The sequence below is a fragment of the Coregonus lavaretus genome, assembly GCF_964263955.1.
Source record: "Coregonus lavaretus genome assembly, chromosome: 21".
NCBI classification, from domain to species: domain Eukaryota; kingdom Metazoa; phylum Chordata; class Actinopteri; order Salmoniformes; family Salmonidae; genus Coregonus; species Coregonus lavaretus.
The window spans coordinates 10,280,569-10,305,522 of NC_140008.1; the positions used below are offsets into that span (position 1 = coordinate 10,280,569).

A 24,954-nucleotide genomic window follows, 5' to 3' on the forward strand; every position below is an offset into this window, starting at 1 on the left:
TTTCTTCTTACTGTCTTTAGATGAAGTTTGTAATTGCAATACAGGGAAGAAATCCCAAGTAAATATGTCATCAAATTAACTGAGACCCTGACCTGGGCCAGTATCCACAAAGCATCTCAGAGTGGGAGTGCTGATCTAGGATCAGTTGGACCTTTTAGATCATAATGATCAAGATAATATGGACAGATCCTAGATCAGGACTCCTACTCTGAGATGATTTATGGATATGGAACCTGGATTCCAGAAACATAGAATTGGTCCTGTACTGTGAAAATGTAACAGAACCATCTCCACACCCCAGGACCACGTTTTTTGGTTTGGCATTCCAGGTTTTTTGGTTTCTGTGTTTGTTTGAATAGCACCCAATGACACAGGACGCTACAATCCTGTCAACCAAAAGCAATTCACTGGGTAAACATGTAGGCTATTTCCAATGAGATAAATTGTGTTTTTACTGTAGGCTTGCCAAAAAACAAACTCTGTTTTGAGTCCTTTTCAATCCTGTCTCCCAAATGATGATACCCTGACTTTTGTGAGGGATGAAAACTACTTAGTTTTCTCGAAGAAGATACAAAGCTAGGCTATATTTGACAAAATATCAAGTCTCCCTGAAGGAGGTTTAGTGCAGTAAAGTACTCTGTGCTGAGAGTCTCATCCCCTGTGTCTTGAGTAGTTTATATGTTTCCTGGAGGGTATTTCACAAAGCAGAATCAATATGGTAGTCAGTTCACGGGAGAGGTCAAATTGAAATGGGCATCAATGGGTAGGGATTACTTTATCAACTCACTGTACATGTTAATGATGTGGAGAATCAAGTTATATCAGTTAGCTGGGCAAACCCATTGATCCTATTTTGTGAAATACAACCCAGGTCATCAAAACCATTCAACACATTGAACGTCTTTGAATTAGGTGGTTTTTGATCAGACAACAACCTACTCCTGATATTTTTTTTTTTATGACTTAAAACCAACAATACACTCGCTTTACATAATTATCTCTACAGACACATTTGAAACAGTAACTGGTTTCTCCCCTCGTTGTCTGTCATGTACAGTATGTATAGTATCCTTGATTCATAATGAGCCTTTCCATGAAGTCGGTGCTTATCATCTGTGGTCTAGATGTAAAGCACTAGTGACACAAATAGAAGTTCCACTTTCTAGTAAACATGACGTTTTGGAATGATTTGGGAACAGAGTGAATATTTACAGTGTGGAATTGTGTACATGGATATTTGTGGCCGTTTTCCAGTTATCCTAACCTCTCCTAATAGACCATAAAACCACTTTCTTACACAAGTTTCTACACAAGTCTTCTTATTGTGCTAGAAATGTCTATGTACCTAGAAAAATACATACCAAATAGAACTTGCAGGCAAAATAGTTCAGTTTCAATAGAAACGTGTTTTCTCCTAAAAGACAGCAATATCTAAAATACAGTATATATATTTTTAATTTCACAGCCCCACGTTGTACATGTTATTACATAGGTCTTTCACGGACAATCAAAGTTTCACAAACGTGTAAACAGGTCTGCTTTCACAACATGAATGAAATCTTAAAAATATACATAGCCAATGCATTAATTCTTTAGAAGTACTGCTGATGTACAGCAATGCATCCCAGCCTCCCTGTTCATTCAATTACTTATTTTTAAGCGTAGTCTATAATTCTTTCAATCAAAATGTGCACCTCTCTCTCGATACAAGACCCTAAAATCTTAAATATCTGATGTCCTCCATTCCAGTCCAAACCAAAACTTCTAGAAGCCCCCTCTCCCCACGTCTTGGTATTGTTAAGTGGGCTGAGGTCAGTGGGCCATTACTGGTACTAGAGCCCAGCTCAGAGGGAGGTCTCCAGGCTGTTCAGCGGGCTCCCAGGGCACGCCGGAAGCACGGCACTCTCAGGATACCCGCTAATCTTTGGGCTGTCCTTGTGGAGGGGGATGACCCTGTCCACAGCGTTATTGTTCTGGTTGGGCGAGGACGGGAGGGTGGCCAGCGTGGAGTGTGGGGGCAGAGTCTGTGCAGCGTTGCGCTTGGTGGGAGCATCATCCTCCCCCTCTGTGTCGTCGATGAGCGGGATCTGCGGCTGTGAGTCTTCTATCCGGAACTCCGGGGTGTTCATGAAGTTGTGGATGGAGTTGCGGGACTCCGGGGTCTCCAGGCCCTCGTAAGGGGACATAGTGTCTCGGAAGGCATTCACTACGCGGATCTGGACAGTTTGGGGACAAAGACAGTCAAAATATGAGTATTGAGACCCCAACGAAAGTTAATAAAGCACAATCCTGAGTTTGTGTCCAGGCCAATGGTAGCTATGGTTTGGTGTAAAGCTGACGGATGATTGTGAGCTGAGATTTAAATAGTGAGTTGACCATACATACCTGAGTCTGGATCCTGCCTAGACCTCTGCACCAGAGCACCTGTCCCCTCCTCATCTCCATCTCAGCGTGGTCGATCTCGTCCAGGTCCTCCATCTCCTCCAGCTCCTCCTCAGGGATCTCCTCCTGCTGCGTGCCATGGCCTGCAGACTTCAGGAACTTCAGACGGCTGGTGGGGACAGTGGTGACCACCTATAAATGAGACACAAACTCAAATGTTGAACTCATTTGTGACAAAACTTTTTTGGTCACTTCATAACAGGCAAGTAGATCACAGGGACTTTGAAGGACATTAGAAACCTGCAAGAAGCTCACCTGGCCCCACAGAAGACATCCAAAGCCCAAGAAGACACACCAGAGCCACTGGTCTATGGTGAGGCCCACACAGCTGAAAGGTTTCCCTCCAAACTGCACAATCACAATCTGGATGACAAAACACAGGGTGATTGGAGAGCAATGTTACTTTCTGTCCAATATGAAATCCCCTGTGTGAATATCCTATATGGATCTGAATGCTGCTCACCTGGATGATGAACGTTCCGAACACAATGGAGCAGAAGATCATGTTTTTGAAGATGCCGTCAAAGACGTTGCGCTCGCCGTGGATCTTGCGGGCGTTGATCTCGTTGAAGAGTTGCATCATGACGAAGGTGTTGAAGACAATTGTGTAATGTTCTGAGGGAGGGGCGTGGAGTGGCGCGTACCTCCCACTGTCAATGTCGAACATCTGCTCCCCTGTGGTGGCAACATACAGATGCAGTGCATACTGACAAGGCCCACTGGAGACCAGCAGTACGGATCACGTAATCCAATACATTTGCTTTCATAATTTTATCAAGAACAAAGTTGGATTCCATAGAGAGAAGAAAAATACATACATTTTTATGTCAATGTCCAATTGGCATGACTAACTGAATTGACCCCCAGGTGGTACTCACCGGCGAACAGCAGAGTGAAGATGATGGTGAGCTGGTAGACGGCGTGGCCCAGGATGTTCTTCATCATGGTTCGAGAGATGAGGGGCTTGTTGCGGCCGTACGGCTTCCTCAGCAGGAGAGACTCGGTTGGGGGTTCAGTGGCCAGGGCCAGCGAGGCAAAGGTGTCCATGATCAGGTTCACCCACAGCATCTGGACAGCTTTGAGAGGAGAGTCCTGGGGAGATGTAGTTTGAGTTATGTATAGCTCTCCACTTTTCAAAGACAGTTGTAACTTGTGGAGTAGGTAATAAAAACTCCCTATAGGCAGTTAGACTCTCTCTATGCCTCACCTTTACAAGCAGAAAGGCAAGATGGGAAGGATGGACATGACAGAAATAGAGAGTGTCTCACCTGTGTGATGCAGGCTCCGGTAAAGGCCACGATGACAGCCACCACATTAACCGTCAGCTGGAACTGGAGGAACTTGGAGATGCTATCGTAGACGTTCCGCCCCCACATCACCGCCTTCACGATGCTGCTGAAGTTGTCGTCTGTCAGGATGATGTCTGAGGCCTCTTTGGCCACGTCCGTGCCTGCAATGCCCTGTGGGCACATCATGTCACAGCGTATTAGTCACAGCACCAAAAGTACCCGTCTGATTGAATCAGAGAGAGAACCTACTCATGGAATATTGATGGGATATAACATGTGCCAGATCTTGGAGTATAATAATACTATACCATGGCAAATCCAACATCAGCTTTCTTCAAGGCAGGGCCGTCATTAGTACCATCTCCTGTTACAGCAACAACTTGCCTTGGTTCTAGTACAGTGCTATCCATTATACCTGTGAACAGAGGCAAGCATCATCTCTTTAGATAATAATGTGAGACCTAAACATTTATCTGTAACTTTCCAAAGATAGGGATAAATGGAAAAAATAACCCCCAAACATACCTTTCACTAAGGTATGTTTGTCAGTGGGTGAGGATCTTGCAAGCACACGGAGTTTGGGCCAAATCTTATCAATGCGCTCCTGCTCAATCTGGAAGTAGACAGTTCCTTGGGTTACTCTATCATCCCAATTATTTTTAACAGAAACAGTTCCATTTTGTGAGAGGACGAGAGGAATATTACCTCTCCCAGTTCGTTTCTTATTCGTCGGTTGAACTCTTTGCCGTCTATACAGAGGAAGTCCTCTCCGGGCTGCAGTATGCCACACTTGCTAGCGATGGCCCGAGCCGTGTTGATGTTGTCCCCTGTGACCATGCGCACCGTGATGCCAGCGCGCTGACACCTCTTAATGGCGTCAGGGACCTAGGGTGGAAGAAGAATACCTTATTGTCAATTTTTTGTCTTCCGAGTATGGAAATGTGTGTTTTGCTTATAATCCAACGCCCCAGAGACACACTCACAAACACCTGCTTTCCTCTTCAGGGTGATTATACATGTACATTGTTGAGGGTTATGGCACAATGGATAGGGGGTGCTATTCACACCACAAACATCTATCTCCTTGAATTAATTGGACCTTTGCAACAAGGACCTTGTTTGGGCTCCACTGGCCCTTTTACCTCTGGCCGTACGGGGTCCTCGATGCCCACCACACACAAACAGGTGAGGCCGGTGAGGATGTCAGTTTCGTTGTCCCAGTCAGGCTCGCCGTCGGCCAGGGGGAAGTCCCTGTAGGCCAGGCAGATGGTCCTGAGGCCCTCGGAGGCCATGGGCTCGATCACCTTCTTCACCACGTCGTCTCTGTCCCTGGGCTTGAAGACCTTAGCCTCCCCGTTCGCTGTCATGATCTTACAACACCTGCGTTGAGATAAAGAGGGGATTTATATTAAATTTATATTTATATTAGGTTTCTGACAAATAATACTGGGCAAGTTAATATATTGAGTTAATTTGCACGAAAGGGAAAAACTGAAAGTGCCGGCCTACTTCTTCAGGAGGATCTCTGATGCTCCTTTGCTGAACATGCGGTAGCTCCCATCTGCGTTCTTCAGCACAGTGCTCATGGACTTCCTGACTGAGTTGAAGGTGTAGACCTTGAAGAGCTTCTCCTCTGGGATCTCATTGCGGATGGTCATATAGTCCCGTCTCAGATCCAAGACAAAGCCCAGCAAGGCACATTCGGTCTTGTTGCCCACTTGGCGGGGCAGCCCACCCTCCTTCTCAGGAGACTGAGACAAACCATTTACACGTTAAGGTCAGTTCCAAACTTCAAATCAGCTAACATAAATGAAATGCTTTACAAATATTTCACATTGATATCAATGCGTGATCGAAATGAAAGTCTGAGTACCCAGATCTCAAGAGGATTTGGCTCTGGCACTCAATGTATTTGCTCAGATGTCAATAAAAGATTGCCATGAAAAGAGCTTTATTGCAAATCTATTTTGTGTTCTGTTTGCCAGAGTTGAAAACCTAAACTCAGAGTGAAATATTTTCACTTACCATGATCTTGGAAGTGTAAGCACAGTTGACTCCGATGCCCATAATGAGCAGGTCCAAGACTTTGCCTGGGATGAGGTCAGGCTCAGGAACCACCCTGTAGTGCCTGTCTCCCAGATAAGCCTGGACCACGGTCATCCTGTTCATGGTTAATGTCCCCGTTTTGTCAGAGCAGATGGCTGTGGCGTTGCCCATGGTTTCACAGGCATCCAGGTGCCTCACCAGGTTGTTGTCTTTCATCATTTTCTAAGGAAGAGAGGAGGTTATTATTTGTGATCTGGCTATGTGTTTCTTAATTACTACTGTCTGAATTATACATACTGTAGTAACATAGTAGTGATACCTACTTTGACAGAGTAGGCCAATGAGATGGTGACGGCCAGGGGGAGACCTTCGGGCACGGCCACCACTAGCACAGTTACGCCAATTATGAAGAACTTGACGCAGAACTGAATGTAGATGGGTGTGCAGTCTGCGACCCATGGTAGGCCCTGGATCCAGAAAGTGTCCACCATAAACAGAGTTATCAGGATGATTACTGTCAATCCCGACATGAACAGGCCTGGACAGGGGAAAGGATAGAAGTGAACACAATGAAAGAGGAAAATCTGCTGTGGAAATCAAACACACTTTCACAATTCCAAATTTTGCTTGGCTGAAATAGAGGGCTTCCCTTGTGATGGTCTTACCTGCTTTGCCGATCTGTACCGCTAATTTGGTCAACTTCCCCTGGAGCACAGACTTCTCCTTCTTTGGTAGGTTGGCTTTCTTCTTCTCCTCTCCTCCATCGTCACTGTTTAGGGGCTGCATCTCCACGCCTGCACCACCCTTGGACTTACCTGAGGGAGTTGAGAGGATGGGTTCAAATGACATTAAGTTGAAATAGAGACATTTTGGGAAACATCGGGTTCACATCTAATTCACAACAGAGATGACAAATGTATAACTATACTCCCTGAATAACTATACTCTGTGAGAAACTATACTCACTGAGTAACTATGCTCTCTGAGTAACTAACTATACTCCATGAGTAACTAACTATATGCCCCAAGTATCTAACTATTCTCCCTGAGTAACTAACTATTCTCCCTGAGTAACTAACAATACTCCCTGAATAACTAGACTCCCTTAGTAACTAACTATAGTCCCTGAGTAACTAACTATACTCCCTGAATAACTAGACTCCCTTAGTAACTAACTATAGTCCCTGAGTAACTAACTATACTCCCTGAATAACTAGACTCCCTGAGTAACTAACTATAGTCCCTGAGTAACTAACTATACGCCCTGAGTAACTAGACTCCCTTAGTAACTAACAATACTCCTTGAGTAACTATCTGCCCGAGTAATTATACTCCCTGAGTGTAAGGCATAAGGTAAGGCATAAGGCACTAAAAACCAGGATAAAACTATTTCTACACTATCAATACTGTAACATTCCCTTCAGTTCTCTCTTTATTTTTACCAGATATATTAGATAAAAAGGCAAACATTAGCAAACATGAGCACCTCATAATACAATAATTGTAATAAGAATTGCTGATGCATCCAATTAACAAATAATTAAAATGGGGGAAACAAAATAGTATATTGATGTGTAAGCATTCATAGTTGGATGGCAGGGGTTGTTGATACTGCATGGAAATGGATAGGGGGTGCTATTCTATGTAATACACCACAGTGACACTATGGTGTTTGGCTCACAGTCTTTAATCCTAGTCTGGGGATTATTGCTCTTTCTTGGCTGAGATTCTCTACAAGCCAATCCAACTACCATCATCCCAAAACATGCCCACGTTCTGTAATTGTACAAACACACACGCACTAGAACCTTAAATACTCAACACGTTAGTAAGTGAAGTAAAGGGACATTGTTCATCCAGGCAAATGTGTGAGTGAGCGCGCGTGTGTGTGAGTGTTTAGGTGTGCTGATCCGAAAAAAGCACAGGTTGTTAGCTAAAGGAAGAAAAGCAGAGGGGGAAAGCAGCTGCTGAGATTAAGAGCTGTAATCTCCTTGGTCCTAATCACCATGAGCGGAGTCAAGAGCACCTGCTGCTCGAACCCCAGGGACATACACATTACCATATGCCCTCAGGGACACACAGGGCCGCACCGGCGGCTGGAGCGATTGGTAGCGAGGCCTAACTCAGACTTTACACACCTCACGCAGACCAGACCATACAGATTCTATATAAACACACAAACCAAACTAGACAGTACTCAGTATAAACACACCATGGTCGTGAAGTGCACACAAATAAAAACTATATGGTTCAATATAGATATAACACACAATAACAAACCTACCTTTCTTGTTTTTCTCCTCCTTTTTATCTGTGGAGACAAATAAATGACTTAATAACTTGTCCATTTACACATCAGCAAACAGCTTCTCACTTTTGCAGAGTGGCAAAACACTTCTAGTTGTAATATGTTCCCTTGGATGTGAGTTTCCTTGACGGCTAGCCCTTACACATCGCATTGGAAACTAAGAGGTGTGAATGCTCTGACATGCATTCCTGTCTCAACTCCCTAATACTGTTCTCCCTCACTATGAGAATCCCCTGATCAATGATACTGGGATTACAAACTTAAACACAATGCTCCCCTAACACTCTTGGCAGGAAGCTAAGGACCATGTTGTTTAATTCACAGGCAGTAACTGTTGTTAGCCTGGGTGTAGCAGGAGAGGTTCATGGTCCAACTGACCCAACTACAGCCAGTTAAGCAACTAGGATGTTAACCAACTGAGATGTTAACCAACTGAGTCTGCATATTCTATAGTGCTCCCACATGCTGTTATTAACCTGCACCACAATTCAGCTATAGAAACTCGGTCTGTGTATTGTGGTGTAATGTGGGAACTTTGTTTATTCATAGTGTTTTTATCATTGGCCCAGCATCTGAGTGGAAAAGTTGAATGTGCATGTCACTCACACACCATTGGCAGACACATCTTATCATTCAAGATGGTTGAAACCTTTTCAGGCATTTTAATAGATGACCCAAAACCAAAAACTCTCATGATTCATCGACCACTTCAGTTAATAAAGAATGAATAACCTTGTCTGACACCCCCTCTATGGAAGCAAATAGCTTTATGTCATGCCACTGGCAAAATGTAGCAAGAGTATGCCTTATAGGATTAAGGATAGCATAATGGAATAACACTTGTTGGACAGGGTTTTTCAAAACAATTCCATTTTACGTTTACTCCTATGGTGAGTTTCAATCAAAAGCAAGTAGGTCTATACATAACAGTTAATACAATGGACAGAGGTGAGAGGGTTTGCATGACACGTTTAGTGACAGATGGCTATGAAAGGACAGTTCAGGTCAACATACTTTTCTTGTCCAGTTTGTCCTTCTTCTCCTTCTCCTCTTTCTTCTTCTCCTCTTTCTCCCTCTTTTTTCTTTCCTTCTCTGCCTTTTCGTCCTCATCGTCATCTTCGTCTTCTTCGGCTCCAAGCAGTGTGAAAATGATGCCGGTCTGGGAGTTGACACCTACTGCTGTGATCAGTATCTTCCCAGAACCTTCCATGACGTGGGTACCTGACGAAGAAAAAGACAGACATGGACAGACATGGACAGACATGATCGCAGGAACCTAAACAATGGAATCTCTCCAACTAAAATGGGATGGTCATTTTTCCGATTTGTATTACATTTCTGAGATAAGTGAAGAGGGGCATCTGTTAAATATTTAATTAAATATGTAAATAAACTTGTATGGCCTAACAGTATCTATGCAGGAATAGAGAGATCATGCTGTTTCAAGTAGCTGTTGACTCCTAAGAGCTCTTAAGAAGAGTGATTGACAGTAATAGGAAAAGGCTATGAGGGCACGCCTGACGCCCTAAACAGATATTTAATTTCAGAATTTATTAAAATTAGGTTAAGTTTAGGGTTACGAGGTAGGGTAAGGGTTAGGGTCAGTGATAAGGGTTTGGCTAAGGTTAAGGTAAGGGCCAGTTTTAAGTTTTGGCTAGTCGGTTTAAGAGTCAGCTGTGTCCTTATAGCCTCTCCCACAGTAATAATATATGCCCGGCTACTTGGGTCATGATAAACATGAGTAGTAATGTTGTTATTCTCTGCTTGAGTAGGAACAGAGGTTACATAGGGAGGCTGAATTGGAAATAAATTCATTTTTATAAAAATTAAATAAAGAAAAGCCACAATGGAAAATCAGATGGTCCATTCCCACGGGGGTATGAAAAAAATATATATATAAAAAAATAATATATACAAAAAATTAAAATGTATGCACTCACTAACTGTAGGTCACTCTGGATAAGAGCGTCTGCTAAATGACTAAAATGTAAATGTAATTCCATCACCTACATCCCCATTCATTAACTTTTTGTTGGGGTGCCTGCCAGTGCCACAGCGACTACAGTATTTCAAGGGAGAAAAATAAGTGCCTTAATCCATTATCATCTCTTAGGGAGAGTAGTATTCTACAAACAGGGAGACCCATGTGGTCGTGTTGTGCAGTGGCAGTCAAGCCTTAAAGCTACAATCCTTGAGGAAGTTTGATTAAAGTGATGCTCCAAAGGTTTTGTATAATTTCACTACTTATATAAGTAGTGCTCACGACTGCATCTTTAAGTGCACGGGGCTATGGCCCATGACGTGAATGGGCAAAAGCGGTGAGGGAGGAGCGCGCATCTCAAATCGAACAGTAATCTGTTGTCAACAAGACAGGATGATGCATCGTTCAGAAACCATAAAATATATGTTCGAATTTTCAAACTACTTTTCATTGAGAAGGCAGATAAAGCCTGTTTATCAAAATCAATCATGTTTGCATGTGAAAACACAGAATCCTACTCATTACTCCACATGCTTAAAACTATGTAACTTTTGTTTTGAGCCAACTTCACCGTTGTCCAGAACGAGGGTACCTGGCTTACGCCTGGGAGGCAACCCAGTTCCAAAATGAATGCAATCAACGCTAACCTGCTTCACCCGGGACATGCCCGGGGCATTAACAGAACTCCCTCATTAATTACAACAATAACAAAGCGGTCACCCCACCTCTGTTTCTGTAAAAAGCTGAGGGATGGGCCTGGAAAAATGTAACCACTCTCAAATTCATAGACCGAGCAAGGGATGCAAGGACTGACCATCTATGATATCAAAAGTACAGTTCTAACCATGTTTTGAGGCTATACAGTGTTTGTTCACATTTACGAAGTTTACAGTTGCAAAGTAGCAGCAATCTGATCTTTTGGTATTTGACTGAGTAAATATGAATCATCTGGTGATTAATCCGTTAGAGGACCAGGCATGTTTCTGTAAAAAGCTGAGGGATGGGCCTGGATAAATGTAACCACTCTCAAATTCATAGACCGAGCAAGGGATGCAAGGACTGACCATCTATAATATCAAAAGTACAGTTCTAACCATGTTTTGAGGCTATACAGTGTTTGTTTACATTTACGTTGTTGACAAACATTGGAGTAAAACAAGCTTCTGATGGGGTACGACAGCTGAACTAAGCTCATGAGGCATTTATAAGTAATTTTTTCAACAATGGGTATATATCATTAATTTATAAGTGCAAACATTTACTTAGCATCTAAGGATTCTAGCTTTAAAGGGGAGTGATACCACTTGGCGTTATTCAGTTTGATCCATATTGGATCTGTAACTAGACATCAGCCATATTATATGGAGAGAGGAAGGCTCTTCATCATTACCTGACAGCAGCATGGGATCGTTGTCCAACGTCTTCTTGACATGGTCAGATTCACCGGTTAGAGAGCTTTCATCGATTTTCAAATCATTTCCCTGGATCAGCACACCATCAGCAGGAAGAAGGTCACCTGGAAAAACGTACACATACATGAACATCAGACTGTTCAGCTGGGTGAGTTAGCTCATTTACCCAAGATTCAGTCAGAGTAGTGGAAAGAAGTAGGATTGAAGATGCTCTTTGGTTTTAGGGCACACACACATATGCAAGCTAGCCCACGGACACCACACACACACACAAATAAACACAGAAGGGCATTTTTCTTTCAGGATCATACCATATTTCACTTGTGCAACATCGCCGACTACGATCTCAGCCACGTGGATCTGGATGACTTGGCCTCCGCGGACCACTGTAAACTTCTGCTCCTGTTCGATGCGGCTCTGCAGCCCGCGGAACTGCTTCTCTTTACTCCAGTCATTGAACGCTGTCACCAGGACCACACAGACGACTGACAGGAGGATGGCTGCACCCTCAATCCAGCCCGCGTCTGCCTCCCCCTCATCCTCCACCCCTCCCGCTGCCTTTCCACAATCTAAAAGAAAGGGACAGTTGTCACTATCTGGACGTGCTACAAAGGACAGAAGTACTTCGCATTCCCTCTAGAATTGTGTTTTTAAGCCTCGGCCTAACCCTAAATTGAGGACAAATAGCTCATTCATTCTGATGACATTGTCAATTTTGTCTTTGGTAGCATGGCCATTACCCAAAGGGTCCCACAGAAAGTAGCCTACAATGATTATATGACAGGAAGTACACTGTCTGGATCACAGGAAGTACACTGGCTACCCACTACTGCCACTGAAGTCCTTTGTGGAATGGGATTATGGATTGATTGAAGTGTATCAGAGTAAATCCCTTTATGATTAGATTAGATAATGGGCAGGATACTCACACTTTGTACCAAACTATATCTCTTTGGGTCAACAAAGTCAGAGACTTGATGTTAAACAAAATTGTGACCATCCCCGGGAAGACACAGCAACACAGTGCCATCTGAAATTAGAGCTGCTTGTTTTGGCCTGCAATGAATTCCCAAGTGTCCGTCCAATAACCAATTACCAGCAACTGCACAAACCAGACGCATGTATGACTGCATGCATGAAGTTTACAGTTGAAAAGTAGCAGCAATCTGATCTTTTGGTATTTGATTGAGTAAATATGAATCATCTGGTGATTAATCCATTAGAGGACCAGGCATTTTCAAATTAGAGAAGATACTTACTTTCTCTTTCGGCATCTGGAGGTCTATAAAAGGAAAGGCCTAATGAAATGATGGCTGCCACTTCTAGGATGATTAGTGTCACATCTTGCAATGCTTCCCACACTAATTGAAGAAATGTTTTTGGCTTTTTTGGAGGTATAACGTTCTGTCCAAACTCCTCTTTCCTTCTGGCGATGTCGTCAGCATGCCCTCCTAACCCTAGAGACGAAGGAGGGAAAGGAATTATTAACAACTGTATGGCATTTGTATTGTCTAGAATTCATACAGTATCAGATACAGATGTAGGATCTTAATCTGAGCCAGTTTGCTACAGCAGGAAAATAATACTGCAGCAACAGGAAAGGTGAATTATCATGTGGATTATTATTAATGGACATTTTTGTAGGGAAATTACAAACTTCAGAAGCCTTTTTAAACCTCCGGCATTGCAGGAAAGTTCTGCAACGGGGTGATCATTTGTACATGCATGCCAAAATTAATATAAGAAAAGCTTTACTCTCCCCCCTGGTTGAACTCCCATTTCAGAGCAAAGTAATGCAGACCTTTCTGTTTGAACTTTTCATTATGTTCACACACTGAACAGCAGAAACAGAACCTGTCAAGAACAGTTAGAGTTGTTTGTTTTTTGGAGGCTTTCTAACCTGAAGCCTTAGACCTTTGAGGTGGCTCTGCATGGGCTGTGTTCATGACTAAACCTGACAAAAGGTTGGAGGTCCATGAAAACGGCCCATGGAGTGTTACATCACAAGGGTCTTCAGAAGAGGCTAGCCAAATCAATGCCATTCAAAGCCCTCATCTGCCCTCAAACAACATGCTAGACTCAGCAGTATGTAAAATAGCACTGGCATGCACAAAAAGACCACTCAAAATACTTGCAGTAAGATTGTATCTCAAAACGTTTTTTTTTTACGTTGTCCATGTGATGACGGAGATACTATGCAGATACCAACAGTCAGTATGGGATCCTGTTTAATGATGCACCTGTGAGCTGTAATATTCCAATATCTTTGGTAAGATTTATTTAAGTTATTTTGCAGACAGAAGGTGTCACACCGAAACCACACCAAACCACACCAAAACCTTTTTGATGGACACGTATTCTCGCTGAAAGGTGCTTCATCATGCAACCGGAACTGAGATTGTATTGACTGTACTTTTCTTTACATTTAATCATTGATTCAATGTTTTATGACAAAGACCTACATTTCCATTACGTGATTCTACCTCTGCACCTCTGATAAAGAAAGCAAACCAATCTAATCTCTGAGCCAAATGGACAGGCAAAAGACGTCACACAACAAACTCTATTTATTCCTCTTATATTCTCATTAGATCTAATAGAGATGTCTAGTGGCTCTATGACAATAACAAGTAAAAGGGACAAGAGACAACAGTCTTGTCTATTGACATAGAAGTTACAACTCTGCCCTGAGTATACCTAAAAAGTAATGGTCAGAGACAACAATGTGGTGTGTGAAACAAAGACATTGCTCTGTTGAACATCTGGAGTTTTTCAATCATGCCATGTCAGTTTTAGCAGTTCAAATAATAAGCATTGCTGCTTGTGGGCAAAATAAACTTCAATCGAGGAATGAATACAAATACAGGAAAGTTCAGCTAGTGTGGAGAGATGGTCTACACAAAACAATGAAAAATATTTTGTTTGAATTTGTTTAAAAAAACACAAAAATGATGCTCCAGGAGAATAGCACATTAGAATGAACTTTAATTGTAATCGTCAAGTGAGATTCCTGCTCTTTGAACTAGGGCTGGGAAATATATCGAATTAATTCGATTTTAGCGCGGAATTCCAAATGCCTGTATCGCAATAATTACAATAATACACGTTTTTATAAGTTCATGTCCGCTTGTTCTCAGGTTGTCTCTATTTCTGTGCTGTGTGCACCTTCCCGCTCATACACCAAGCCCCTCCCCCCTTGACATCATCAACCAATTAGTAGACAATTAGTAGGCAATGCCTCCTCATAATTGGTTAAAATCACATGATGCACTGGAAACTCTGATCTTCCTCTATCTTCTTTACTACAAAACAGAAATGCGTCATTTTCACATATGTTGCTGTTGGGGTGGTGCTGGAGATGATGAATATGAAGTTGAAACATTTTGAAATGTCCCTTTAACCTTTCTAATAATAGCCTTTTTATGTCTCAACTCCAGAAATGTGACCCTATTAGCCTATCAATTAACATTGTTTCTGGAAAATTAATGCTCAGTTTCTGTCACGTGCGGCATTGTGGTACCACATTCTGCTAGCAACATTTTAGCCACAGACTGTTAAGTGGTAGCTGTCTAGTCATTGTATAAATGTGCAATGAGCATAAAAATACACATTTATATAAAGAATTAGCAACTCATTCTCATTCTGAGAAATAAGCATCTTCTTATGTGTACAGGTAGGCCACTTGATTTCAACATCTAAACAAAGTGGACAGGCTAGCATGCTGTTCAAACAGTTGGAGACGGACAGGAGGGTGTGTTCATAACAGGTCAACTGTTCTACCTTGTTAGCTAGTAAATAGATCCAAGTTGGCTAGACTTATATAAATATAAATATAAAGATTTATCTGGTTACTCAATAGAATGTGGGCTTGTGCTTGAGAGGTTGTTTATGAGACCTGTGTTAACTTTCTATAATGCCTGCTACCAGAAGTTGGTCATTATTAGTGGGGATGTGCATTGTGCATAGTTCTGATATTTTCTTTTTTACAAAAAGGGCATTTTCATAAACAAACCTGAAAGCCAGATCAGTGATTATTGCAAAGTAGCTGCTTAAACTATTTTGATAAAATAGTTACATTATTAGTGGGTTTGATGGTTGTGGAAGGCTTATATTTAGCCTAGGTATCATTTTACAAGCCCTGAATTCATTAGATCATTGCTGACTGTTTGAAATGCAGTGTCTTGAGCTTTAATTGTATTTAGATAAAACAATTTTTTAGATATAAATTGTGAATCGCCCATACGTTAGAAAAAAAATGGAGATATGATTTTTAGGCCATATCACCCTACTTTGAACTAATATCATGAGACATGACCTATCTTGAATTCCCCCTGGAGAGTTGATGACTCCATCGTTATCACTGCAGAATGGGTCAAATGGCTGCTTGTGTAACTCAAGGCAGCCTGCATCTAGCGCTGCCTAGGCCTTCTCTGACCTCAGTTGAGTTGAGTTATTATGCTTATTCCCTCTAAGCTATTTTGCTTCTTCTGACACTTAAAGGTTAGATTCCAACTCAGGGGAAAAGCACCTGCAGTTATGCTTCATCCTATCACTGAATAATGCTAGACATACAGGCTTTGAGCTGCCACAGCATAAAAAAATGAACAAAAAGGAGGAATAAAAATGTTACACAAGCATGAGAGATTAGTCCTGAACCGAGCAATCAACTGTCATGCACGGGCGTTTAAGGTGAGGGGGATTACACAAGGTAAATCAATCTGCGCCCACCTGTCGCCATTGATTTATAGTGCGGTGGTGCAGCAGTGTATCTTTATGTGTCAGTCTAATGGATTTTCCTATGTTGTCAAGCTGCTTGTGACATTTTAATGCTCTATGTATGTCAATCATGTCTCAGTAGGTGGGTCAGAAATGGTGCGTGACGACAAAATGCTAAAGTTGTTTATTGAGTGTGCATGAGAGGGCCATTGTGAATGAATAAATAATGCCTGGCAAATGTCAAAGGACAGAATCTGACACTGCATGGAAAGCCCTGTCCTCATGGAACACCAAGGAACTTTGGCTCCAACAGCAGTGAACACTCACCTATAGCTATAAAAAAAAAATAAAAAAAACATGTTTTAACTGAGATGTAGGCATTGATGTGAAGCCGAAAAAGAAAGAAAATTCAGGAGGACCACAATGCCTACTCCACCCATGCTCTACCAAGGTTTTCCAGCACACAGCTTTGACCTCCTACAGTAGCTATGTTGGTCTATTGTACTTCAAACAATGTGTATGCAGGTTGCTTAGGATTCAAACCTTCTCAAACAGCCTAATTCATACTCTTAGAAGAGGTGATCCCACAATAATGTGATTTGTATCGCATACAAGTATTGGATTCTTCCACACTACACTAATCCCATTCCACTACCTTTTCAAACTTTTTTTAATTATATGAAAGCAAGCTTAGCTTTTATACTTACAAGACCATCATGCTTGATTGAGCGAGCTGTTTTGACTGTATTTCCTTCACCTTTATTTTAGCAATACATGTAATTGAGAAAATAATAATTTCATAACATCTTTATTGTAGCTTTGGGTGCCGTGGGGTCGAGCATACGGAGATTACCATGGAGGAACTGGTGGATCAGTTTATCCTCAGCCAGCAGAAGCAACAGGCTCTCCAGGAGCAAGCGCTGGAGGAGCAGCGCCAACAAAACCTCAGACTGGTAGCGGAGGTAGCCCAGTTGAAGGGTGGGATGGCTCAGGAGTCTAGCCCGAATCAGTTCCTGGTCAAGCTAATGGAGGAAGATGACGTGGAGACGTATTTGTGCACCTTCGAGAGGACGGCGCAGAGGGAAGGATGGCCCAAGCCCAAGTGGGCCAGTCTTTTGGCACTCTACCTCTACTTCGACTTGAACGCTGATCAGGCAGCGAATTATGAGGGACTCAAACGCGAGATCCTGAGCCGTTATGGATTCAGCCTTGCACGCTGTGCACAACTGGTCCACGACTGGGCCTTTGACTCCACCATCTCTCCCCGCGCTCAGATGAGCGACCTGGTGCACCTTACCAAGGGCTGGCTACTGACCGACGTACTGTCCCTCCCGATAATCGATAAGGTCGTCCTGGATCGGTACCTTTGGGCCCTCCCCTTCGAGATGAAAAAGGCGGCGAGCCTGCAGAACCCCCAGAGCTTGGAGGAATTGCTGACCGCGGTAGAAACCTACCAGAACACCCAGGATTGCTGAAAGGAGCCAAGGCGAAGAGAGAGCGGACGCGGGGAGGGGGAAGAAAAGCACAGAGAGAGGCGAGGGGCTGAAGGGGGCTCGGACGGAACCAGCCGAAGCCGTGAAGCGGGAGGACGGCGGTCCAGCGGGAATGACGACAATGCTAGAGATGGGGGTACTGGAGGAGTCCCACAGTAAGTGGTCTAGCCCTATAGTGCTGGTACCGAAACGGCACGGAACCGTATGCTTTCAACGACTTCTGGGGCCTGAACGAGGTCAGTAAATTCAGCGCCTACCCCATGCCCTGGGTGAACAAACTGATCGACCGCTTGGGGAAGGCAAGATACGTCAGCACCCTGGACCTGACGAATGGGTACTGGCAGGTGCCGCTGGCAGTGCCCTCCCGGGAGAAGACTGCCTTCTCCATCCCGGGGGGGGGGGGGCTTTACCACTACCGGGTTCTTCCTTTCGGACTCCACGGGGCCCCAGCGACCATCCAGCGACTCATGGACCGCATCCTGCGCCCGCACCGTGAGTACGCTGCTGCTTATTTGGATGATTTAATCGTGCATAGCGACAGTTGGGAGTCCCATCTCTGTAGGTTACAGGCGGTGGTGAATGCGCTAAGGGATGCGGGGCTGACCGCGAACCCCCACAATTGCAAACTGGGCTACGCTGAGGTGGAGTACCTGCGCTATCGAATCGGGCGGGGAAATGTGAAGGGTCAAGATTTTTTTTTTTACGCCATTATGGAATGGCCGGTCCCCCGAACCAAGAGGCAGAATGGCCTAACTTTGCCGCAATAGCTTCTCCTCTCACAGACATAACGAAGGCATGCCTATCCCAGACGGTACAATGAACGGAGGACACAGAGGCGGCGTTCCAGGCCCTGAAGGACGCGCTATGGTCGCACCCGGTACTCATCACCTCAGACTTCTCTAAAAACCTCCTGGTCCAGACAGGCTCGTCTGACACAGGGGTTGGGACCGTCTTGTCCCAAGAGCAGGAAGGCGAGGAGCACCCCATCATGTATGTCAGCGGGAAGCTCCTCCAGAGGGAGAATAGGTACTCGATTGTCGAGAAGGAGTGCCTCACTGTGAAGTGGGCGCTGGACACCCTCAAGTATTACCTCCTCAGGAGGAAGTTCACACTGATCACTGACCATGCCCCCCTTGTGTGGATGGCAAGAGGTAAGGACACGAATGACCGTGTCACCTGCTGGTTCCTGTCATTACAGCAATTATCTTTCTCTGTCATCCCCAGGTCGGGGGCCCAGCACGGCAATGCGGACGCCCTCTCCAGGAGGGATGTAAACCTAGCCCTGAGCACGCCTCCCTCCCGGTCAGGGCTAAGGGCTAGAACCGTTACTACAGTTCGATCCCGAACTGTATCACAACCGGCCATGATCGGGAGTCCCATAGGGTGGTGCACAATTGGCCCAGCGTTGTCCGGGTTTGGCCAGGGGGGCTTTACTTGGCTTGGCTTATCCCGCTCTAGCGACTCCTTGTGGTGGGCTGGGCGCCTGCAGGCTGACCTCGGTCGCCAGTCGAACAGTGTTTCCTCTGACACATTGGTGCGGCTGGCTTCCAGGTTAAACTGGCGGGTGTCATGAAGCGAGGTTAGGTGGGTCATGTTTTGGAGAACGCATGACTAGACCTTCGCCTCCCGAGCCTGTTGGGGAGTTGTAGCGATGAGACAAGATCGGAATTGTGGAGAAAAATATATTAAAAGTATGATGATAGTAACAACTTTTACTCTCATTTGTCATTTTCAAAATTGATGTTTATCACATGAATTTGGAACTATATCATAACATATGTACAGTGAGGGAAAAAAGTATTTGATCCCCTGCTGATTTTGTACGTTTGCCCACTGACAAAGAAATGATCAGTTTATAATTTTAATGGTAGGTTAATTTGAACAGTGAGAGACAGAATAACAACAAAAAAATCCAGAAAAACGCATGTCAAAAATGTTATAAATTGATTTGCATTTTAATGAGGGAAATAAGTATTTCAACCCCTCTCAATCAGAAAGATTTCTGGCTCCCAGGTGTCTTTTATACAGGTAACGAGCTGAGATTAGGAGAACAATCTTAAAGGGAGTGCTCCTAATCTCAGTTTGTTACCTGTATAAAAGACACCTGTCCACAGAAGCAATCAATTAATCAGATTCCAAACTCTCCACCATGGCCAAGACCAAAGAGCTCTCCAAGGATGTCAGGGACAAGATTGTAGACCTACACAAGGCTGGAATGGGCTACAAGACCATCGCCAAGCAGCTTGGTGAGAAGGTGACAACAGTTGGTTCGATTATTCGCAAATGGAAGAAACACAAAAGTGCTATCAATCTCCCTCGGCCTGGGGCTCCATGCAAGATCTCACCTCGTGGAGTTGCAATGATCATGAGAACGGTGAGGAATCAGCCCAGAACTACACGGGAGGATCTTGTCAATGATCTCAAGGCAGCTGGGACTATAGTCACCAAGAAAACAATTGGTAACACACTACGCCGTGAAGGACTGAAATCCTGCAGCGCCCGCAAGGTACCCCTGCTCAAGAAAGCACATATACAGGGTCGTCTGAAGTTTGCCAATGAACATCTGAATGATTCAGAGGAGAACTGGGTGAAAGTGTTGTGGTCAGATGAGACCAAAATGGAGCTCTTTGGCATCAACTCAACTCGCCGTGTTTGGAGGAGGAGGAATGCTGCCTATGACCCCAAGAACACTATCCCCACCGTCAAACATGGAGGTGGAAACATTACGCTTTGGGGGTGTTTTTCTGCTAAGGGGACAGGACAACTTCACTGCATCAAAGGGACGATGGACAGGGCCATATACCGTCAAATCTTGGGTGAGAACCTCCTTCCCTCAGCCAGGGCACTGAAAATGGGTCGTGGATGGGTATTCCAGCATGACAATGACCCAAAACACACGGCCTAGGCAACAAAGGAGTGGCTCAAGAAGAAGCACATTAAGGTCCTGGAGTGGCCTAGCCAGTCTCCAGACCTTAATCCCATAGAAAATATGTGGAGGGAGCTGAAGGTTCGAGTTGCCAAACGTCAGCCTCGAAACCTTAATGACTTGGAGAAGATCTGCAAAGAGGAGTTGAACAAAATCCCTCCTGAGATGTGTGCAAACCTGGTGGCCAACTACAAGAAACGTCTGACCTCTGTGATTGCCAACAAGGGTTTTGTATTAAGTCAAGTATTAAGTCATGTTTTGCAGAGGGGTCAAATACTTATTTCCCTCATTAAAATGCAAATAAATTCATAAAATTTTTGACATGCGTTTTTCTGGATTATTTTGTTGTTATTCTGTCTCTCACTGTTCAAATAGACCTACCATTAAAATTATAGACTGATCATGTCTTTGTCAGTGGGAAAACTTACAAAATCAGCAGGGGATCAAATACTTTTTTCCCCTCACTGTATATGTGTGTGTGTGTGTGTGTGTGTATATATATATGTATATATATGTATATATATATGCATGTATGTATGTATGTATGTAGTGTATATATATATATATATATATATATATATATATATATATATATATATACTTTAGCAGGGATGTGTGAGGGAGCATTGGAAATTTGTTCTGTAATCCAGAATCACATTCTAAATATAATTCCCTAAGAGTTCAACAAATGTCATCAAATTGTTTACGCAGAAGCACAATAGAGAAGTAGTAGTCTAAGGTATGTCACAATTTGGCGTCTGTGTTCCGTGTGTAGATTGGAGCAGAGTAGGGCATCAGCACAAGCATAGCAGTATCAAACTGGGAAACGTTTTATGGTGAATGTGTCAGCCAAACAATATTTAACATCACATCAATCCATCCACATATGGATTTGACGCTGGTTTCTGTTCCTACATTATTATTCTTTCCCAACAGCCTACAGCTGGAAAAAAGGTCCATGAATAAGACAATATATATTGCTAGTAAATGTGTATCAATGCATATTTAAATGCTTTATGAATTATACTGTATATTTTTGTATTAGTTGTAATGCTTTTAAATGCTTATAAATGTTTACAAGTGAATGTATTAATATTATGCAGGCTACACTGTTCATAATAGTTTATCAGTTAATTCTCAATTTCGAAGTCTTTCCTTCCTTTCCTTGAGACCTACACAAGACAAGTCCAGTCTGTCAATGAATCTTACATATCCAAACCACATGAACACACTTTGACATCTGTCCCCTGAAGCAGTCCAAACTGTGTGAAAAGTGTGAGTTATCCCCAAGTGTCGAAAAGTGACAGCCGGGCCCTGCAGAGTGCCTTCCACTCAAAGCCCACATCCTAGCCCACACCAGTTCCCCTCAATACAATAAACTCAACAAGACATTGTGCTAAAAGGCATACATCTTTTCAGATTGGTGTGGCAGGTGTAACTCATGACAACTCCAATGGAATCAATGCAGTATTTAGAATCATTCTGCTTTGCAGTTGTACATGCTGTATGGAATCGTTATTGTATTCAAAATGTATCCATGAACTTGTTATTGTGGGTCGGGTTGAAGTCATTTTCATTTCAGCCACCATATTAATTAGAATTCAACTCATTAATTAAATGCGTCCATTACTAAAATTAGGGTTTTTTGTCAATTAAATTACAATTCACTGCATTGGAGTTAAGCCTTGATGAGCAATAGGAGTATTGGTGTATCAGGCACCAGACCTGAAAACAGAACAAAAAGACACAAAGCAAGATGGTCAGCAGCATATTTACCATCAATAGGTGATGTTCTCAGTCTGGTACAGAGTCCTTGGACATCTCCGTAACATTCTTGGATTCTAGTTATTCCCTCAGGTCCCCTGAGTTCCATGAGGGAGCGCAGCTCCTTGAGCGAGCAGTTGAAATCTCCAACATCATGGTTAGAATGTGCATGTCTACCACGCTTCGACCCACGGAACGAGTTGCTGGCCATGTCTCCTCTATAGCTCAAAGGTGGTGGAGAGAGGCTTTCCCAAAAAAGGCAAGTCAAATCTTCAGAGGCAAAATCCGGTATTTTCCATAAACTGCTGTTATTTCTCAGGGATGTACATTGCTTGACTCCATAGAGTGTGACTTGGATAAGAAGAAAGCCATTTTCATTTGATTCCTGTAAGCCCACTCTCTCATCTTGGCTGTTGGTGTTGGCTGAAGTCCTCACAAGACTACATCTGAAAAAGAGAAAAAACATTGAGTAAAAGGTTTTCCCTTTTTTGCCAAAGGTCTTTCATTTTGACAAACTGGATACTGCATATAGCCAAAATGCTGTTCTTTCGCCACCCCAATGAAGAATAACATTGAACCTCACATCAATTAGGTACGCTGATACTCCTGTTGATATTGTATAACTATCTGCCAGGGTTGATTCCATTTTCAATTCCAGTCAATTCAGGAAGTACACTGAAATTCGAATTCTCTTCAATGCTTTTCAATGAGGAATAATTCTAATTAGGTTTACTTTCTAAATTGTTAACCAAACTGCTATCTGGTACTAATCAATAAATTGGGTAGCAAACACAATGCTAACTGCAACAGATGGAATAGCGAACATCTGCCTTATGAAACGCAAGTCTGGTAAAGTAAATATTTGGAGATCTTTGGCAACGTTTATGCCAAGCTTCTGCACAGCCTCGGTGTGCAAAAGCTATTTGAGGAAGAATTCACCCATAATTCAACAAAGACATGACAATTGTTTTCAGACTGTTTCATTGTTACCCAATGTATCTTTGTATTCCAGGTCAATGCTGTAAACTGCAATACAATCGAGTCACCAGAGTTATCATTCTCCTGAAATGATGAGGACATTATTATTGTCTCTGTTATAGCTCTAGACATCCCATCTCAGTCAATCAATTAATCATTTTTGACTCAATCAACTTGAAGTGAGAGTTCTGTTAGGGGCGAGCCCATCTGAAACTCAGACCCACTGGCCAGTACACAAAGTGACAGCCGGCTTTAACACGAGGCCCCGGGAAGGGAATATGTGCCAAGTCCATTTAAGACATGAAAGACTAAAATTAGTTCAGTTACAGTGCCTTCGGAAAGTACTCAGACTCCTTGACTTTTTCCACATTTAGTTAGGTTACAGCCTTATTCTAAAATTGATTAAATTGTTTTTTTCCCCCTCATCAATCTACACACAATATCCCATAATAACAAAGCAAAAACAGTTTATACATTTTTGCTAATTTATTAAAAATAAAAAACTGAAATATCACATTTATATAAGTATTCAGACCCTTTACTCAATACTTTGTTGAATCACCTTTGGCAGCGATTACAGCCTCGAGTCTTCTTTGGTATGAAGCTAAAAGCTTGGCACACCTGTATTTGGGGAGTTTCTCCCATTCTTCTCTGCAGATCCTCTCAAGCTCTGTCAGGTTGGATGGGGAGCATTGCTGCACAGCTATTTTCAGGTCTCTCCAGAAATGTTAGATTGGATTCAAGTCCGGGCTCTGGCTGGGCCACTCAAGGACATTCAGAGACTTGTCCCGAAGCCACTCCTGCATTGTCTTAGCTGTGTGCTTAGGGTCGTTGTCCTGTTGGAAGGTGAACCTTCGTCCCAGTCTGAGATGCTGAGCGCACTGGAGCAGGTTTTCATCAAGAATCTCTCTGTACTTTGCTCCGTTCATCTTTCCCTCAATCCTGGCTAGTCTCCCAGTCCCTGCCGCTGAAAAACATCCCCACAGCATAATGCTGCCACCACCATGCTTCACTGTAGGGGTGGTGCCAGGTTTCCTCCAGACATGACGCTTGGCATTCAGGCCAATCTTGTTTCTCATGGTCTGAGAGTCTTTAGGTGCCTTTTGGCAAACTCCAAGCGAGCTGTCATGTGCCTTTTACTGAGGAGTGGCTTCCGTCTGGCCACTCTACCATAAAGGCCTGATTGGTGGAGTACTGCAGAGATGGTTGTCCTTCTGGAAAGTTCTCCCATCTCCACAGAGGAACTGGAGCACTGTCAGAGTGACCATCGGGTTCTTGGTAACCTCCCTGTCCAAGGACCTTCTCCCCGATTGCTCAGTTTGGCCGGGCGGCCAGCTCTAGGAAGAGTCTTGGTGGTTCCAAACTTCTTCCATTTAAGTAGGATGGAGGCCACTGTGTTCTTGGGGACCTTCAATGCTGCAGAGATTATTTGGTACCCTTGCCCAGATCTGTGCCGACACAATCCTGTCTCGGAGCTCTACGGACAATTCCTTCGACCTCATGACTTGGTTTTTGCTCTGACATGTACTGTCAACTGTGGGACCTTATATAGACAAGTGTGTGCCTTTCCAAATCATGTCCAATCAATTGAATTTACCA

General features: G+C 43.4%; 1 protein-coding gene across 2 annotated transcripts; it reads right to left on the bottom strand.

The window, feature by feature from the left end:
• Nucleotides 1-1,844: 1,844 nt before the first annotated feature.
• Nucleotides 1,845-22,588, bottom strand: LOC311148440 (plasma membrane calcium-transporting ATPase 1-like; the record flags this gene model as incomplete). 2 transcript variants are annotated; one of them, XM_084185407.1, is made up of 20 exons in its annotated part: nucleotides 1,845-2,216; nucleotides 2,386-2,574; nucleotides 2,698-2,805; nucleotides 2,906-3,117; nucleotides 3,321-3,534; nucleotides 3,711-3,902; nucleotides 4,040-4,146; nucleotides 4,257-4,344; nucleotides 4,437-4,616; nucleotides 4,874-5,111; nucleotides 5,241-5,482; nucleotides 5,757-5,999; nucleotides 6,101-6,315; nucleotides 6,443-6,592; nucleotides 8,062-8,088; nucleotides 9,100-9,306; nucleotides 11,457-11,582; nucleotides 11,790-12,047; nucleotides 12,738-12,935; nucleotides 22,390-22,588. In XM_084185407.1, 20 exons carry the CDS (start codon nucleotides 22,586-22,588, stop codon nucleotides 1,845-1,847), a joined length of 3,765 nt encoding a protein of 1,254 aa, XP_084041533.1. The 2 variants fall into 2 exon arrangements, with proteins under 2 accessions (XP_084041533.1, XP_084041534.1); XM_084185408.1 differs by lacking the exon at nucleotides 8,062-8,088.
• Nucleotides 22,589-24,954: the final 2,366 nt, after the last annotated feature.